Genomic DNA, 21,262 nt, shown 5'->3' with positions numbered 1-21,262 from the left:
TCATTATTTCAAAACACCTTTAATACATCAAGCATGTAGTACTCGAGAAGACATTTAGCTAGAGATATATTTTACATTCTGAAAGAGCTTCTAAAATGCAGATTCATCATATATGTGAGCTCATTGTTTTTATTCGGAATAATACGTTGTTTTGGAATTTCATATTATCATTATCTTTCAAGACGGGTGATTAATGCATCATTTTAGATGCATTAAGTAATTCCAAGACAGAAAATAAAAGTGAAAAATTATGTCAAGCATTCGCGTTGTAGTCGCAGATTAAAGCGTCATTTCAAATTACTTTATAAACGATGGCATATTCCTTAATTCTCTGCCTGGTCTTTGTGTCTGTTTAAAGAAAACGTCGTTGCAGGCAAATTCAATTACATAAATTGTGAGTTTATGCTTTTGTTTGCAACGATAAGCAAAACGTTGTGACAAAAATTTAAGATGTGCATTTGGCTTTTATCCAAGAAAAAAAAAAAACGAAAGCTATTCGAAAGAAATTGTTATTAACTTGAGTTATTGTTAGAGTATTTTAATCAATTAAAGCATAAAACGTAACGTAATTGCATAATTAAGCATTCTTGAAATTTATTTTATTTCGCATTATCATTCTGGCAAAGCATAATCAAAATCCTGTAATGTTATTAGGTAGAAAACAGATGTCATTCATTAAACGTGCCTTGTTTTTTATACGAAACTATAAAAATTTTAAGTTAAACTCATTACATGACATTCATTAGGTTTCTTATAATGTATGGTATTTTGCAACGGGAATTCTAAACATTAAGTATAGGTGCTGGGGAATGTTTAAAACATTGGTTACATCGTGATTTCCATAAAATTGATTTCTTTAGATTTAAAATTTAAAAAAAAAAAAAATCTTTGCGTCATTCAAAATATTTTTGTGATTGGAAGCATGTGTCTAAATACCGGTGCGAACATAAAAGCCGATTAGGGATTTTGTCAATACGGGTTACAAACAGGGTGAATATGAACAAGTGGGCGAAACTTTAAGGGGTGACAGAAGGCAGCAATGTTCGTCACAGAATTTATAGTCGGAACGCAAACGGCAAGCCGCCAGGTGGCATTGTAAATAACTGGTATAAAAAACGTCCGTCCTCGTACTCAGCGGCATTTTCTAGCATGGACTGCCTAGGAGAATGCTGGTTATTCGAACCGCGAAATTTCCAGGGCAATGGATTAGTCGAGGTGTTAAATAGAAAAAAAAATTATTTGGGTGTTTTAATACCTTTAAACTTTAAACTTTGCTGCAAGGTGCCGGACAAAATTACCAAAAAAAAAAAAAATATCAAAAAATAAAATATCAAATAATTCAAAACATTCAAAATCTATTTCATAATAATCAAATATCATATCGACATTCTTATAAAAATTCGTATAGTGGTAGTACAATTTAACTTTAGGAAGGTTTGCGTTGTGAGTAACCTATGTAAAAGGAAATATCAATAACTCCAAATTCAATTAAACTCCATGTTTCTTAAAAGCCTCCCGGCTCAAACAAATGGAGGGACATGACAGACCACAGTAAATATACACAACGTAAATACACAATTGCAATTAAATTTTAAACAAACATTTATTAAATTCTTGACTATATATTATATAATTAAATAATGGATAACTGATCATCAATACATATTTTTTTAAGCAAAATAACACATAATACTACACCAAATTACAGCTTATATTAATTAAGATTAACATTATCAAATTCTACTGTATCATAAGTGTAACACTAGTATTTTCTCCCATTTCATCTTCTAACTTTAAGTATTTATCATGGTAATTCACTTTAAGAACACTGATAATTTCCACATCGATTAATTAAATTAAGTAATTGCTCAAATTTCAACAAACATTAAAATGACGACTCTTGCTTGAGTATTAAGATAACTATTGAAGTAAAACAAATAAAAAAAAATCACTCACGGGGTGAAGTCCAATCTGCAACACTCACTTTACTCGGGAATACCTTCGTATACTGATTTAATAAGGTGATTTGACAGCTCCACAGATCGTCCAGCGTCCAAAGTTTACTTGAGCACCACATTATTCCTGCTGTCCTTTATTCACAAAATCGTCGTTAATGGAGGCAGACAGTTCTTGCAAATTTTAAAGATGACTTGGTTGCAACACCATTGATGCTGTCCTTACAATAAATAAATTCCAGAGCATGGAATGATGAACAAAAAAAATCGACGCAGCTGGCACAGGCAGAATAAACAGCAATGCACACCTTAGAAGGGTCCTACACGAGTCTCTTTCATTCTGGAAGCCCCGAAACTCACCATAAGCGTAGAGCACCTTTGGAACAAAATCTAATTAGGAAGTCAAAGCCGGTAAAAACAGGAATACCGCATCAGGATGTCAGGATCACCAAGAGAATCTGCCGAACAATTCTTGGGATAAGAGAAATCGAAATTCTTCTGCTGAGCTCTATGCCATATGCCAACGCAAATTCTCGCCAGCTAAAAGCCGTGAGAAAAATCATACCCTCTGCCGGCTGTTCACGCGGCTCGCGAGAAGCAAGACCCGAAGGGTCAAGCCCCCACTTTTTCTCCTCTTACTCTTCTTGCAAATCAGAATCAGAATGAACTCTAGCCTGGTGCAAACACCCAGGAAATCTCGGTTTCTCCGCCTCTGTGAGTTCATAGGCTTTCAAAAAAATCATAAAATTAAATCTTACCAATCCCGGAATTTTAAGTTATCTAAATTGAGAAAATGACACACCCATGACGAATCAAACACCAGAAAATCTGACAATGCAATCCGAAAAACATCTGCACTCACATAACGTGAGAAAAAAAATAGACCCCCCAACTAACAAGCGAAACTAGCTTTTACGAGTATCCAATTATTTAACTTAGTACACCTCCCACTGTCTTGAAGTAAGAAAACTGCCAAAGCGACAGGAAAAACGATTTCCGTTTCACACGCATTAGCTAAAAGGCGACAATACATACCCTACTACCTTCATTGTTGGAAACGCCATAAACCAGATGTGTGTCCTCGCAACCGTCTCTCGCCCTTGTTACAATTCCCACTCAAGAATAATGAGTTAAATAAAACCTTAAGAGCTTAAGAATACTTTTTTTCCCAGATTAAAATACACATGAATACAAATAAAAATATTAGAATAATAATAATTTAGAACACATATTAATAATTGAAATTCTCGACATAACAGAGGTGGTCCCCTAGCTTGGCCACCAAGATCATCGGATCTCTCGTGCTTGAACTTTTTCCTGTGAGGCCATATGAAAAGACTAATCCACAACTGCCTCTTTGAAATTAATATGGATCTAGTCGCCAGGATCACCGTTGTTGACCTCGATATTCGATTATTGCGTGGTACCTTCGCAAATATTCTTCAATCCCTATCCCTCAGGTGTGAGGCCTGGATTACAGATGGCGAAAGGTCTTTGGAGTTTCTTTGAGCATTCTGTTAATAAAGTGTTTTCTGAAGTAGCGCCTGTCATTCTTGTGTTAATTCTTTAAATGTGACAGCGGAAAATAACTCTTTAACTTCTCACCGTTCCATTCCGATCATACATTCTATAACGAAAATTGCTCGCTTGCTTTCTCTCACCCCCTAAAGTTTTTACCACTTGCTCAAATTCACCCTGTAAACAGGGTATTTCAGCATGTCGTTTGCAAACTCTCAGTCATTATAGAAATAGAGCACACCTAGACGATGGAAAAACACATAGCAATGCGTGGTCGTAAATGCTTTGCTGGAGCGGTTGTGATGACACAAAACACAAGATAGGAAGGACACGAACAGGGTGAGAATATATTTTTATTATTTTTTGCAGCCGAATCAAGAAATAAGAGCATAAATAGTTGATCACCTTAAAGAAGGTATTCGAAATCACTTTCGAAACATATCCTCAACAAGGAATTGGCTGGGTTGGTCTGATGCATCGGCAGACACAATATCATCCTCATCTGGAATTATGCTATTTTGTAAATTACTTAAATTATTTGTATTATTTTTAATTATTTCTTATTTTGAACCATTACAAAATATGACTAATACATATCCTTGAGTCGCTTTCTTTTCTGATTGTCGCTTTCGTGCTGAAATATAAATTTATGAAGTGACTTAATATTCCTTAATTATTTTATATTTGAAAGCAACTTCTATTTCTTTTATATTCACTAACTTCATGTTGTGTTATATTACAAAATTCAAATTTTTAAAGTTCACTTACTCGCATCAGAAATGTATTACATTTAATCGCACGGTTGAATATCGCAATCGATAAGTACAACAAGTGATGAAATACGGAAGTTCCGTTCTTAAACAATTATTTGTTTAATATCTTGGGCAAGCTACAACTCATTTTGTAACAAACACATTTAATGAAAATTTAATACATGTACAACATCGTTCATGTATTAATACATATGCAAGATCGTTCATCTCACTTCAGAAAACAAAATGGCGAGAGTTCTATCATTTTCACTCGTGCGGTCAACAGTTAAACTAGATAGCATGCCAGAAAAAGGTTGGGCTATGGAGTTAGAATCTCGCATTCATATATATCTATATATGTGTGTGTGTGTAAGAAAAATAAAGAATATGTAAAAAATTAAATTAGCAATGTAAATTTCCCTTCTCAATTCTAAAAATAGTAACCTCTCGCTGCACTGCATCATTTCAAGATTAATCCATGTCATATGACTCTTAAATAATTCTGATAATGTAAATGGAACTAAAACTCAAGAAGCCAATAATAATTTTACAGAAATATTAACTATCAAATCAAAATGCATTGAGAACCAAAACTAGCTCAGTCTGAGTTAAGATTTCACCCTGAACATAAGGCACTTGCTTTCTACGCATTGGCCTAGCTGGTCTGCTGTCTGTTTGCTCCTGCTATCTTACTGAAAATTTATCTAAAAATGTAAGCTTTTTGGAATAAATGCAATTAATGTTCCAACTTGATTGTGGGCATAATTTGTTTGCTGGAATAAAAAATGAAGATTTAATCTGCCTTCGCCTCCAGTTTCCTAACCATTATGGATCAACATTTCTACGCCATCAAAATTTCTGCTAGACATTAGTTCGAAGTATGAAATAATAATAGCAATGAAAGACGGAGCACTGTTGATGCGTAATTAGATCCATATTGAAGAATTCTTATTGCGTAGTATGCTTATATGTTGATTTGGTAATATCTAAGAAACTTGTCAGTCTAAGCAGTTTTATTTCCATTTTTATTTTCCAGTTGACGTTTGTGGCCACGGTTCACCTGGCACTCTAGTTGTGCTTATTCAAGAACATTTACATTTTTGATATTATTGCAATAGGTACAGAACGGAATGAAACAGCATCTAAGCAGCACAGAGTCAAAAGCTGAAGTGCGTAGTTATGCAAGATGGAAGCACACGAAGAGAAAAGTTTTCGTTTGAATTCAAATGTTTTAGTTTCCAATTATTACATCATCAGCGCTGCGCAGGCCATGTAAAATGGAGTGATCTAGAAATGACGCAATCCCGAGAAATTATTACGATTTTTAAATTAGAGAGGAAGAATTAAAGAGTTTACCGTTAGATTAAATTATAATTTGATTCATATATTTTTTATTTCATTCATATATATATATATATAAGTATGTGTGAGAGAAAGAGAGTCATAGTCATATTCACCTTTAATAGTTAAAGTTGCCGAATATAAGTGGGAAGGAAATATATTTGTAGAAAATTAATTTCCATTTTGCTTAAACATTTTAATACAAGATGTATGTATTAATTCTTGTTATCTTTCACTGGTGTCGAGTTATAAAAATGTTATCTTAAGTTTTATCAGTCTTACAGCATAAATGAAATTTTTCTTCATTATGACAAATAGTTTCTAGTTTAATCATTATTTCTATGATCTCAGAAAAAAATCATTTAACGGTTATTGATTGCATTAGAAACTCACTGTATCTTCATCTATTATGAAACGCTTCTAATATGAAGTGATGAATATTGATATGATAACTTGGAATGCAAAGAAGGAACTTATTTTGAATGGGCAAAGAGAAATCGTATAAATAATTATATGCTGTGGAGTCAGTGGGTAAAAATCTTATGATATATGCCAGGATATTCATAATGTATTCTTGCTCTTTTTGCAATTGCCTTTTCCTTTGTTTTTGATAAAATTATGCGTAATGCAACATAAATCAATATCCCATTACAGTTATCAAGGACATGATAGGAATTGCTTCTGTAATGTAAAACTGATGGTATTGCAAAATAAACATTTTTACTTTGATGATGTATCAGTTTGTAGGGAAGGGCTAATTACAAAACTGAGCTTCTGTCAGCAGCAATGGCAGAAAATATCAGATCTTTTCTTTCGTTTCCATTTGTTTTAATTATCTTTCCTGCTTTTGTTAGTTTTCTGTTTTTTTTTTTTTTTTTGAAAATTAATTGGCCCATATCCTAATGAGAATGAAACGTATATGCTGTTCTATTTTGTGACAAAATTCTTAAGTGATATTCTCTTAATTAATATCTTATTAAAGTTCGAAAGAGACATTTTTTAATTTCCGGGCGCTTGATTTAATAGCCATTAGCCTTGCGCCATTACTGAGGCCGAAAGTGGTAGCCATTTCATTATGGAAGCACCTAATTAGGTGGCCACCATTGCCTCCTATGAACTGACGGAATGTTACAATCTTGTCTTTTCCGGGATTTGAAGTCAAGATGGCAGTCAGGATCACTAACCACCTGGGAGTGAAGTTATTATTTACAAAACATTTGCTTCTGTGGATAATAGTAAAATAGTGTACATATTACAATGAACTTCCCAACTGCAATTTCGTGGTTGCTTTGTAGATAACTGCGACACAGTGTGAAAATTGCTATGGACACACATAATGATGTGTGCAAACTGTTAAGGACACGAAGTTATGATGTATCGAAATGAAAAAGTAGTATTTTACTTGAACAATGAACTTAACAAAAGTGTACTTCGAATTTATCAAAAGTTAACTTAGAGTTCAGTTTACATGAACATAGAATAGTCTACACAACATCTACACCGGCTGGATGACTTGTGCAGAAGAGAGTATGATTATACAAACAAAACGCATGTGATACACACCATGCTGTCATACGCGTTTTTTAAGGCTTTTCTAAAGGACCTGGGACCTTGAACGAGACTTGAGTGGTGAAGGAAGTTACTGCGTAAAACAGTGCCAAAAGCATACTGTGCATTGTTCTAAATATGAATTTTCAGTCATTTTTCCGCCTGCATCTGTAACTCCGGGAACAGCAGTAGCAGCAGATGATTCAAGACGTCTAATTGTTTTTTCTATTTCCGTTTAACTGTTTCAGTCTAAGTTTAACATATAATCTAGGCAGCGGAGTTGCCCCACCGGCCCAAGTCCGAGCATAAAACGGGGCAACTGATGACACTGTGAGCGGTGGCAGATCTTCTGATGTCAGTTGCAACAAACAACAGTACTGCCTCGGCAACAGACGCACTATGGGCCCCAAGAAGGCGATGTTAATTCGCATAGATGATTAAGCAGTCTTACTCACGCAAGGAAAACAATAGGTCGCTCTTACCTAAGGTATTTCTACCGCCTTCTTAGCATGCCTTTGGGGTATAATGGTCAGCATACTCGGCACGTATTCGAGTGGTCCAAAGTTCGAGTTCCGTCGAGGGCACTGCATATTTTTCATGTGTCCTGCTTCCAAATAACCTGATGTCTCTACGACCTAACCTAACATTTTTCACTTGAAGAAAAGCTCGTGACTGACGGTTGCCTTGAACTATACTATCATAAAAGGTGGAGAAAGTAAGTTAAATAAGTTCTGCGTGGTGAAAACGACATACATTGTGATCACAAATAGAGGAGAATGGTAATGGTTATGAAGTGTCGTTTTGAAGAAATAGACTATAGCACATGTGAATAATACTTTACAGCTATTTAAATGGAGAACTACAAGGAATTTTCAGGCATTACCTACATAGCAGTTAGAAATAAAAGAAAGCGGTGTACGCTATTGAGTTCAGAGTTAGTGCATGTTGGTGTACATGTGTACTATGACAACTAACTGCTTTACAGTCATCTGAAAACTGCTCCCAATATTTGATACTCGTCTTAAGCAAGGATTCTCATGAAAAGAAACTAGTACGCGTCTTGTATATCTGGAAGGAGTACCTCAGAAAGAACAGCCGTGAACAGTAATCTTCAGTACAGTTGATTTGATTTCCAAGCTAATAAATATCTTGTTCTCGAAGCTGAAAATATCCGCAGAATCTCCATCTAAATCCAAGCAAGAAAAATAACAACGCAAAAAATAAATAAATAAAATAATAAATGGAAAGAATTACAATGTCAAACTTTGTTTCATTTTACAGTATAATTTCCAGAAGCTTAAAGTTTAAAAAAATGTTTCAAAAATCGCATATATGCATTTTTAATTTTTTTTCCAATATTTTGAGTTTCAAATTTTTGCACGAGGTTTCCAGTCAGACTTAACGTTTAAATTGACTAAATAATTAAATTAGCCTAATAGTTCAGAATTCAATCCTCCATGATTTTAAGATATGGAATATAAAATCACGCATTAAAAAATATTAAAAGTATCAATATCCATGTTGAAGAAAAAAATGCCATGATTTATTCCATCATTAATTATCGATAAGTGAAGTCTTAAGTGAAATTAAAAATTAATTTATTCAAGACATAGCTGTACATATATTTCTTTGATTCACATGTGCACGGGCTTGCAGCAATTATTCCCTTAAAGTGGCAATACTTTTTTTTGCCAGAGTAGATAATCCACTTACTGAGAAAAATAAACATCCATTCGAGGCGTTTAAAAGATTTCAGAATTATTTAGAAAAAAGAAAGGGGAATAGCCATCGCCTCAGTCTAAGCTGTCTGTTTCAAATGCTGACTTTGTTTCCGGAAGAGTGATTGAAAAATGATCTGATCTATGTCTGGAGACCGAAGGCATACATGCCAGACCAAACTACTGTTGTTCTTCTATCTTACGGATGAATACGTTCTGTTATATAAGATTTCTGCAAGGCTGAATAAATTGTGTAACGCTTCATACATTGCCATGGTAATTCGAAGTTCCCAAGGGAGGAAATGTAAAACTTTTTGCAGGATTTTTATAATGTAATTTTTATGACATCCGATTAGAGTATTTAAATTAATAAATAAAACAGTCAATTTACAAAGGAAATAAATTAAAAAATTCGATATTATTTTATCAGTAATCCATAATCCGTGTCTTCAAAAAATTTCGTATAGGTGCTAATATTTTAAATATTGATCCTGTGCACATAATTACAATTAAAATGTTTCTCAAAATTCGATACAAAATTTTCTGAAAATTATTTAAACATAAATATTTAATTTTTTGTAACTCCACGAAATGTAAATTCTTAGATATTGAAATTTCCATAAGTTCTAACGCATTAAATATAGGAGAATTTTTTTACTTGTTCGTAAGTCTCAATTAAATTCAAGAATGATTTTATGATTTTATTACGTTTTTAGCCAATTTCAGGCAGCAGCTTCTAGAATTACTATTTTCAGAAATTAACAACCCGTATTTGGCAGTTAAATATTTTCGGAAATTAACATCTCATATTTGACAGAAATATGTTAGCGCATTATGTATTCTTAAAATTTTAACCGAACCCACGAAAATGCTAATTCTCCATAGCTTAATACTGTACTTTAAGCTATGATATTTGCGTAAAGTTAAGTAGCAGTGTAATTAATGCATGATTAATTAGAATTTTTCCAACAACAGGCATGCAAGAAATTTTAGAAAGCCATAGCTCATGTTTAGAGACTATTACCACTTACGGTATTGGAAGGTATCTGTTTCCATTAAATAATGAATAAGATTCTATAATTTTATTACTTTACTCTTTTCAACCACATACCTCATTTTCATATTCTTATATAAAATAATAATTATTTTTTGTTATATTTTTGAAAAATCAAAAATGTTGATCTTTTGTCATTTTTTGAGTAAATAAAAGTATTTCACCTTTTTAAAGTACATCCTGCACAAAAAAGAAAGAAAAAAATGTTCACACACACACAAAAAAAAAAAAAAAAAAAACGGTCACTCTTATTTGTAAATATATAGATACAGTCATGAGCGAAAAAACTTAACTAAGGGCTTGCTATTTATCGAAAAAAAAAAAAAAAAAAAAAAAAAAAACGAAATTTCAAATTCTAATTAAAATTTTTACGTTTTAGAAAACCAGAAATTACAAGTAACTGCACATAAACAAGAAAACATTTCAAAATTATTTAAAAAAAGTATTAAAAATTTTCTTTCAGTAAGTATTCACTATGTACTCATTTTTCAGCGAAGGAATACTTAAAATTCATCGCAGAGGAAGACCTAAAAATTTCTCTCATGCAAATTTAGCTCTGTTTGACCAACGTTGCTAAACCTAACGGATTTTGACTCCATTTTACACAGAGCTGGGTTAATTATTATCCAAAATAAGACTGTGCATTAGCGAAAAGGGCAAAACAAAAATGTCACTGTGAAGTCAAAGGAAAAGTGCATCACAGAAAGATCATTGCGAAATCAAAGAGAGAGGATCACTACAAAAATGTTCCATTGCCGAATTTACCATAAAATGATGCCGCTAAACTAAGACTGAAAGAGAAAAAATGGGGAGAAAACAAGCATAAATATATATGGGAAACCAAAGTCTTTTCAGGTTTGGTTCTTAGGGTTGTAGAGACATTAGGATATTGTGCAAGCAGAAGACGTGAGAAATGAGCAATCCCCTCACCGGGACTCGAAACAAAGGCCTCTCGAATACGCGCCGAGCGTGCTGACCATTACACCACGAAGGTTTGCTAAGAAGGTGGGAGAAATATCTTATAATGTCTGTAAACACTCCAGTCTGTCCCTGACTTCAACAGAACTTTGTGTTTAATAAGAAAGCAAAACTGGGATACAGATGCTACAACCTGCATGAATGCCATAAAATCCAATGACTGCTATTTTTACAGGACGCGGATAATATTTTTATACAACAGGACAGTATAACATTGATTTTATTACTAACATCTTCTACAGTCATTAAGTTTATTTGAAGCCGGAATGTGAAAATTGTACACCGCCCTCTCCAAAGTTCGAACTCCGGACCTCCCAAATACGCGCCAAATGTGCTACCGTTACACAACGCACGCATGCGGAAAGGAGGGAAAAAATTCCTTATATACTTCCTTTTTTGAAAAGAGACTGTGGATTAGGGGAACCAATCGCCAAATCCTGGTCGTGACGAATTATTGTCCATAACTTTTTAGTTCATGCGCCATTTTAAGAGTCATTAGTTTATTATAAACAGTGAAACAGTAAAAATGTGCAATGCCCTCGCCTGGAGGCAAACCTAGTCCTCTCTAATATGCGCCGAGTGTACTACTGTTACACAACGAAGGCATGCCGGAAGGAGGGAGAAGCTACCTAGTATATCTCTCTTTTAAAACCCTCTAAGCGGCAAGGCCGTATATATACGGCCTAGAATATTTTTTGTGATATCTGTAAGAACGCATATATACGTGCATATTAAAATATGACAAAGAAATTAAGGCAATATATCAAAAGAAACCAAATCCAGGTATGAAATACCAGGAGAGTTTTTACATTAAAATCAAAAGAATAATTTGTTCTTATAGTAGTTTTGGGAAATTTGTGCTTTCTTAGCGAAACCCCTGGTCACTCAGAGGCTTAAAGGGTGACTAGGGATTAGAAGACTCAATTGCTAAATCCTTGGGGCGATGAATTATGTCCCCCATCTTTTGGTTTGAGCACCACTGTAGAATCATTAGGTGTTTTTGAAGCAGAAACATGAAAACTGTACACTGCCCTCGCCGAGGTTCGAACTCCGGATTATCGAATATCCGTCGAGTAGGCCCCAATTAAACCATGAGGGCATGCGGAAGGGAGGGAGAAAATATCTTTTAAGCTCACAGACAGAGCATGTATTCAAGATTTGGCATTATAACTCTTTCAAGAATATAATTTCAGTTAAACATATACTTAAAAAGGAACCAAAACTTAATATTTTCCTGGATCTTTTGTCTAAACACACATTATGTGTTCATTGGAGTATCCTCCTTCCAGGTTTGCTGATTTTAGGATCCGCCTGTATATATTAGGATATGTATAATCACCAGTATTGTTTCATTTTTATTACCATATAAAAACTTTTTACAAATTATATACGGAAAATAAATGTTTGATACGAGAAATATTTATCTCAAAAAAATTTTAGCTGTAATTATTTTTCATGATGACAGATACCTTTGTCATTCTTTGTGACATTTAGGTTGGAGAATGGTCCACAGCGAGACGATTGAACATCACAAATCATAATGTTTTTCATGAATTTGGAACAACAAATATCACTCTCAAAGTGACGACAATCGAGGTAAGCGCCTTTTATAATGCATCATATTTAATGCTACAAAATTGAAGGATTATGTAAACTAACTTAAAGCTATAATATCTATTTTTATTTATACTTTGTATGTGCTAATTTTACTTTTTTCTAATATTTAAACAATATGTGAAGTATATAACCTTTAACGCAAGTTAACTCACAGTAATCGCAGCAAAAGTTTAGAAAGCATAAGAAGAAAGCGAACTTTATTGCCAAAAATAAATAAATAAATAAATAAATAAAACAAAATTCGCTTGCCTCATTTACCTTCATTGTTTGTAACGCCAGGTTCTCCAATAAACCTTTCTCCTTAAAAAGAGGCAAACTTGTCTTTACATATATTTTAACTAAATTACACTATTTAAACATTTTAAAGCAGCTGTTTTAAAATGACATTTTAACTGCCTCTTCTAACGTAGAGGTTTTCTTTATTGACGCTTCTCGGAGCGCGCTCGAATCCAGTCTCGTTCTTAGATCTCAGTCAGAGAAAGAAAAGAGAAAAACGCTCGTCATCTAGTTGCAAGAATGGGACTATTACCTGATATTTTGGATGCGATAGCCAGAAAAGGCTCTATGAAATCCTCATCCAGCTTTTGGTCAGTTCAAGTTACTTTTTTTTAATATTCTTGATTTGGCAGTAATAAATGAATGGATAATTTAGAAGGAAATAACTGATATAAGAAAGTCGTGATTTTATTTTGAATACGGCAGGAGAGCTTCGAAAGATGTAAATTTCATCCAAAATTCACAAACTTTCTGTATCTAACGAAAAGAGAAGTGGTACTTTCGTCAACCCTACCCGTAAGCGTAAACGGTGCCAGATAAATGCATGCAGAAACAAAAAAAAAATTGAATACGTGTGAATACTGTAAAAAAATACGTTACAGCAAAACCGAGCAATGTAATGTGTAATTTTTAATATATTTATTTAATACTGAAAATTTTTATGAGGCAATTTATTAAATGATAAAAAGTTTGAAAATATCTAGAGTGATTTTTCTTCTCTTTCAGCTATTTGTTATATTAAATTATCTTTCGCTTAATAAATTTACTCACTTTACTTTATTTTACTCTTTGTTACATTAAGTTATCTTTTGTTTGCATGTGTTTACTCAGTTTAATTTATTACTTATTAAACAAGCAAAATGTATCTTTACAAGCGTTAACTTTACATAATATTAGCAAAAAGCGCGTCTTTTCTTCTATTCGGAACAAGCGGTCAAAATGACCGCTGATCGTAATTATGGTATACGGAAAACGCCGTACTTCTAGTGTGAAATCCCTTTGTTAATAAACAATAGACAGATTAAACCTTGAAAAAAAATTTAATGTCTTATACTTTACCAAAGCGCAGGCAGCACACTGACGCACAGAAGATTAAAAATATTTATTTCGAGAAGGGACAACAGGTTTCTTTTAAATAACTGAGCTTGTTAATTGAACCTTAATTAAATTGGTACGAAACCTGAAATAAATATATAAATAAACTCGAAAGTCAAGCTTAGGGTTTCGAGGCCCATATGTTTTGGTAAGGACTGTACCTGCTTAACATTTTCTGGCTGCAGGTGCTGTTGTTTTTGCACAGTGCGAAGTACAAACATACGCATATCTATGCATACGGATTTTTCATTATTTAGTAATACTATAGATAACATATTTAGTGCGATTGAAGTAGCTAAGGAATTCGTAATGGACTTTATCTAGTTATATGATAATGTTTAATTAAGTAATTAAATTTAATTAAGTAATATTATTCATTTCAAAGGCTCATGCAATTACTAGTCGTAAATGGGTGGTTAAGTAACTTAAACACAAAGTAAAATCACAATGAATTAAATTTTAGCTACACGATTGGCTCCTTCTCAATCCAAACCGCTTAATCGGCTGCACACAGCAAAGCCGAGCCTAGAATATCAATATAATCTAAAGTAATTGGCTAGCACCAACTATTCAGCTACAAAGCTACTTTCAAACACGCGGCATAAATTCAGAACTAACTCTCCTACCGTGCACTCTTAACCTCTGCTACTTAAATACTATTCCCGAATGCATTTAGATTTGCATTTACGTCATTTAAATTTGCATTCTGGTAGGAATTTGAAATCAGAAGGGAAAAGGAAGTTTCTTAAAATAAAAATAATTGGTTAGAATAAAGTAAGGTCTTTACAGGTTAATTTACTTATCAATCTAATTCTTGAAGCAAGGCGTGATGTTTTATTCCTTGCGCGTGAATGATTTGTATAGTTATCATTCATGTCTAAAAATCCACTTATAAATGTGAATTAATTCTAATGAGAAATAAGCGTAAAATTCGCAAAAATTTAATTAAATTCATTTAACAAATTTTAGAGATTCTTTTATAAATTTCAGAGAATCCTTCCTCGGTTGTAAAGTTTTTCATATGCATATAACGTTAATTTTCGAGAAATTAGTTTCTTAATTTATAGTGACTGGGAGACTAGTCATGCAGTGACTGGCTAGCATAATCCTGCGCGACTTCAAAGCACTAAGTTGCAAATAGCTTCCAGCGATTTGTGCCAAGGCGGAGCTTATCTTAAGCCTGTAACTGTTCGATGCGCCATGTTTTCTTTCAACCATTCTTTGTGTCCTACTTCTAAATCTGGATAAACAAGCTTACAAGGATTCCTTTGCGATGAACACGATTTCCTCACTTCTTTGTACAATACTTCTTTTCATGCTGCCTAACCTTTCTCACTCTTGGTAATAAAATGTTATTCGTATTGAACGCTTCCTGTGGAGCGTTATTCTGCTGTTAAGACATTTTCCTGCCTTTCGCTGGATATCGATCCCCAAAAAGGAAGCAAAGGCTGGATTTCTCTTTATCAGGCTTTCTTTAGAATTTCGATGAGTTTCTTTCATACAATTTGTGCTTCGGTTTTTAACTTGTTTAAAGGTACCAGAATATTGGAAAACACAGAAGCTAGGTATAGGTATATTTATCCTGTTGCTTTCAGAGCCAAAAGAAATGTCTTAACCGGTCACTGCAAATTATCAAATCATGATATAACTCTTTTTTGATTTTATACGTTCATATACATCATCAGATATGTACGCAAAAACATTAAATTTAGAGTATAATTTAGTTAAAATTAATAACTCGAAGTTTAGAACTTAATATGAATTAACAGTAATTATGTCTTATAAACGCTGATTAATGTAATGTTGAGACGTTCATATTATGTTGATTGTTACATTATATTAAAATTACAGAAAAATATATACACGTATTAACAAAAAAACCTTTTAATTATATGTTTGTATCGAACTTAAATATAGGTTAATATAATCATATATATCGTAGGCTAGGTTATCACAGATTAATACATTTTTTCACATCAATAGCTGCCGAGTTACCTAGAGTACTGAAAAAAAGTCAAAGTAGTGACCCTTAACGGACATGCATATAACACAACGGCTAGTGGTTGATTAAACAACCTTAATCAATGTGCCTGCAGGGACTTCTGCATGCGCCGCTGTAACTTCTTGACGATAGGCCTACAGCATAAATTGTTTTCTGCGTTACATAACATCCTGCAGTGTCCCTTAAGGCCATTTTGATTTGTGATCATACGTCATAAGTCATATATTTCTGTCATGAGAATACTGACATACGTTGAGCAAACAACATACTTTATATTGTAAACGTATTTCGCTTCGATTTCGAAACCAATACGTAGACATTATCTGTTAACGTATGCATCTATTTTTCTCACAAAACCTGCATACTTTACAATTTTATTGACGCTTGAAGATACACTCATATGCTTGACGCTTTTAAAACAAGACTTTGAAATTATCATGTGCATAAAACTGCTTTTGAGTACTAAAACTATAATAAATGCATAGATAAGATTTGCTGTTAAGATAAATATGATATGGTTAAGATAGATTTGTTGTGAATTGTACGTAGACATTATTAAAGAAGTCAAACAAGAATCAGCATAATATTTGTCAAATTTGCGAGACTAGTTCTGATGGTTTAATTAAGAGCCACCTTCCTTAGCTGCCTAAGAGTAAATAACGAGAAAAGATACAGTGATAAGAATGGTTGGACACTAGTAAAGCTACTGGCGACATCTATTGATGAAACAAGAAAACTAAAACATAGTTTCCTTAAAGGCTGAAGGTAAAGACGAATTGGAATTAGGATCGTACACTAGAACGGGAAGAATTTTTTGAAGGTGAAATGCCTCTAGAAAATCTAATTCACCAATGAAAGTTTTTTTCTTTTTTGAATAATTTTGCATGCAGAAAAATGGAAAGTGTGATTTTCAGACCGACAGTGCTGGGCAACAGAAATCTTCTGTACTTCATTTTTCCTGAGATACGCCTCATATTCTTTAGCGCGAAATTTTAAGGATGTATCAGTTTGATTTATGTAAATTAAACTACATTGGCAAGGAATCCTGTGAATACACCAGGAATTCATATTTGGAATGGGTTCCTTAGGGTCTAGAGTTTATTTGTTTTGGTACATCATGCACTGAATCCACTATTTATTAAAATTAAAGATGTAGGACATAAAGAGATTACAATAAAATTTCGGTATAAATTGCAATTTACAAATTAAACTGAGGACATTTGTTTTTAACATGTCATTTTTATAACTGTGAATAATGCTTTCAATCCATTCGAAAAATTTGTGCGCCTGTTTTACAAAAATTTGTGCGCTCTTTATACATTGAGATTTTTTTTAAACAAAACAAAATCAAAGATATGCAAAGCATTCATATGCAAAAACAACTCAATATCATACATTAATATAATGAATACATCTATAATACTTAGGAATAATGATTTCTCATTGAGTGTTCGAGCATTGTTCCACGAACACTTGCGGCAAGAACATTGTACTCAAGCACAACCTGATCCTTGCTGAGAGACAGGAAAGGCTTAGATTGCTGACAAATAGTAATAACCCCGAGCACTTTCTTCCCATTCTCTCTGCTGAGCCTTTCTAGTTTCCCACAATTTATTTGAAATATGTTGAGTTAGAAACAATGTCGAGAAGATATTGACCGCTAGGAGAATAGCCTAACAGACTCGACAGATTCGTATGCGCATATTAAATGTATCTGATCAAATTTCAATATAGTGTACATTATATTATATACTGCGCACCAAAAAATAAGAAGAGTTCTATATTTTTTAGTCTACTGGACCGATTGACGAAATTTAACCTGCATTTTTCATGTCTCGAAAGCTCGACTTAAAATATATATATCAGATTCATATATAACATTGTTCTAACTTAAGTATTTTGATACTAAATCGGATTTCTTTTGCAATATCATACCGATTTTTTTCCGTATTTCTTTACTACTACTCAAATTATGCCACACTGCACGAATCATCACTGTGGCGTAATTTGAGTCGTAACCATCGCACGAATAGTTCTTAAAAATTAGCTTTCAAAATTTTAACTCCCCAAAGTTAATTGAAATTGATGTATATTTATTAATATATCTTTTTTATTAATTCCTTCTTTCACAGTTCAAAATTTAGGTTCACTGCTATTTTTGGTTAAGAACGAACTAGCTAGGAACGAGCAAAAAAAAATGTAACATATTTTAATACGTTTTTGGTTTAGAATTTTGTATGCATCACTAAATTGTGTTACAGAAGAAACATTTTGAATATTTCGGAGGAATAAAACTTGATGGCTAATTATAATATACATCATTGATATTCATCCGTTTACTAAAAGGCACACAGTTTCTTCCTCAAAAATGTTCAGTCGTAAACATTAGTGAAAATGTTTTAAAAGTTTAGAATAGAGACGTGAGAATTTTATTTCTGAGCAGGAGATTAAAAATATGAAAAATGAATAAGAAGAAAATGATCCAATCGCCCAATCCTGATGGTGAATTATTTTCCACCACCTTTTAGTCCGTACTATACCACTCTAAAGTAATTAGGATTTTATTTCTGAACAGTAGATGTAAAAAAATGGGCAATGCCTTTGCAGGGACTCGAACTGATCTTCCGATTTCTCCCCAGACTTTTTTAAATACACCAAGAAGGCACGCAGTGTGGAAGGAGAATAATCTTACAACGTGCATATACATCTCCTTTTTGCACAATTTATATTCTCTTCTATAATAAATCAAAAAAACGTCAGAACAAAATTATGAGTGAAAAATAAAGTTTTTCGTAAAAGGAACAAAGAAAATAATAATAATATTTTTTTTGCGAATGAATGCCAATAAATTATTTCTAACAATCTCGAATCTTTAATCTATCTTTCTGTAGTTATGAACCTTGTTCATCTGAGCAACAGAAATATTTCGTTTTCAAAAATTATTAATAAATTCATAATTTTTTATTTTGCAGCGTCGATGTAATCTATGAATTATTATTGTGCATGAATATCTTTATCAAATGGTCTCGTATAAATAAAGAGAAGGAAAAAATCTTACAATTATGATCATTTTAAAGTACCACAGTCAGGTAGAAGGACTCTTCGAAATCGAATAGCAAATGCGAAATTTCAAAAGAACACGAAACATATATCTGTGAGAAATAAAAGAATATTCAAAGAAACGAATACTTTTCATTCCCATAGTTACCAGTATTGTTACGAATTTTGTATAATGTAATATGAACGACTTCAAGAAAAGCGAAGCTCTGAATAGGATTACAGGTCCAAGTCTATTTAACATTGATGTAAATGGCCAACTCGCTCAACTGACGAGATATCGCCAAGCTTTTCTCCCTAAATTTAGCAAGAAATTACCAAAAGTCGCCAAACAAGGCAGACATTTGATAACTTTTTTGTTCGATTCCTCTATAACTGTAACTAATTCTCTAATTTATCCCTATATGTAACTGTAACCGAATCCGGTCCTAACATGTTACTTTAACCGTGCATCCATTGCAGTAATTTTAGAAAATGAGAAGTTCTAGAGATTTCTCGGAGGCCATGGGAAAACTATGTGACACCGGAGACAGCATCAGTTCTCAGCTTTTCAGTTCAGAATACACCTTAAGAATATTGAGGGATCTCCGTGCGAACTTCGCTTTGCATTGCGTTGGGTTTAACGTTATTATGTTATTATTAGTTTGAAGCGGTAACTACGAATTGTGCTGTATTAGACTGAGAAGAGCTGTACGAGTATTTTCTAGAAAGTTCCAGAACTCTACACTGATTCTTTGAGAAAAATAAATTTTATCAAGCTATCATCCATTCTGTGTGTATTCAGTCATTACTAACCCATACGCAGGCAGCAGTATGTAATTAATATAATATAACTAGGTAGTCAATACCTTATCATTTTCGAGTATTATCTGCAGCTGATTTGTAATCAAAATAACTTATATTTATTACTAAAAACATATTCTCCTACTTTCTTTGATCAAAATAACTAGTATAACTATCATTTAACTTAAATAACTAATATTTCACTTTCCTTTCTAGTCCACGCCTTATGTAATGGTAAAAGCCGACAGGAATTTGACAGGAAATGAGAGATTCGAAGGTTTTTGCATCGATCTTTTAAAGACAATTGCTGACCTCATAGGATTTAGTTACGAACTTTACATAGTGCCTGACAAAAAATTTGGAGCTGAAAATACCACAACAGGAGAGTGGAATGGTTTGGTGAGAGAAATAATAGATAAGGTAAATTTTTTATTAAACGTTTTCTGTTTGTATCAAAATTATCCTTAATCCTAATTCCGCTTCTAGTATTTTTATGGCTTATGAAAGCATAATTTAGACAAAATTATATTTATATTTTATTGAATTTTCAGTTAATTAATGGTAAATAATAAGAGAAAGTTATGTTGCTATACTCTTGTTGAAAGTCTATAATTTTTTGTAATTCCTTAAAATCTATTAAGTATATTTTTTGCATATTTGCAACTTTTTCATTGAATTTCGAAGATGATACTTGCCACTTGGAAGAGATATAACTAAAAAAATGAGAAATAAATTTTGAATCGTGTAGTGTTATTTAATCGAATATAATTCATAAATTCATTCTTTGTGGGTGTGACTAAAATTAATCTTAGAGCATAGAAAACATATAAACATTTTTGCCAGAAAGTAAAGGATAATAATGCTCGAAGAAATGGTTGGTGTGAACTATCAACAACGCCCTGAATAGAAAATTCGATATAGAGAATAAAAGAATGTTAACAATCTGATTTGAGCAGTTGCTTTGTTATAAATATTGTTACGAAATGTCTAGCCGCGGTAAGATAGCTTCCCCGCAAAGCAGGTTTAGGGTTGCCAGAAAGTGGGACGGGAAGACAGGATTGCCACATTTGGTGAGAAATCGCCCACTTGGCGAAAAAATAAGCGATATGGCTTTTGAAACCAATTTTTACTGGTTTAGCCCAGTTTTTGTTTTCGAATACAAGCCAAAAGCTACATAAACCCTGCTGGTACGCGGAGAGTTAGTCCGTGCGGACTCGATCGAGTTGATAGTCGGTTCGCGATTTAGTGTCTAGTGCTGAGTTGGTCGTCGAGTGCACCGAAAGAGCCTCTTAGTGTATCGCGAGTTAGTGCACCATCGAGTTTGATCTAAGTGTGTTGAACTCCGGGAACGACTGAACCGAGGAGTCGGGAGCTGTACTCTAGTGTATCGTCGAGTGCATCGCGAGCTGTAGCGTGGAGAGTCTGGAGAGTACGTGGAGTTCCGAGAACGACCTAGCAGAGTCGGGAGCTGTACTCTGGTGCTTTGCCGTGAAGCTGTCTCCACCGTTATCGCCTGATAGTGTGAAGGCTGTGTCGCTAATTGATTCAGCATATTTATAGTAGTTCTT

At 33.4% G+C, this 21,262-nt stretch overlaps 1 protein-coding gene across 3 annotated transcripts in view; it reads left to right on the top strand.

The window, feature by feature from the left end:
* Positions 1-21,262, top strand: part of LOC118186109 (glutamate receptor ionotropic, kainate 2-like) — a 550,727-nt gene that overhangs the window by 472,554 nt on the left and 56,911 nt on the right. For all 3 annotated transcript variants that reach the window (XM_085810533.1, XM_085810531.1, XM_085810532.1), the window contains exons 9-10: positions 12,359-12,460; positions 19,911-20,114. In XM_085810533.1, coding sequence (XP_085666659.1) covers positions 12,359-12,460; positions 19,911-20,114 — 306 coding nt within the window. The remainder of the gene's footprint in view (positions 1-12,358; positions 12,461-19,910; positions 20,115-21,262) is intronic.

This window comes from Stegodyphus dumicola, chromosome 2, assembly GCF_044657685.1.
Source record: "Stegodyphus dumicola isolate Sdum_Otavi_A_Nest chromosome 2, ASM4465768v1".
In the NCBI taxonomy this organism is placed as follows: Eukaryota; Metazoa; Arthropoda; class Arachnida; order Araneae; family Eresidae; genus Stegodyphus; species Stegodyphus dumicola.
The sequence above is the reverse complement of the archived record's forward strand: the minus strand, read 5'-3'. Positions and strand labels throughout refer to the sequence as shown.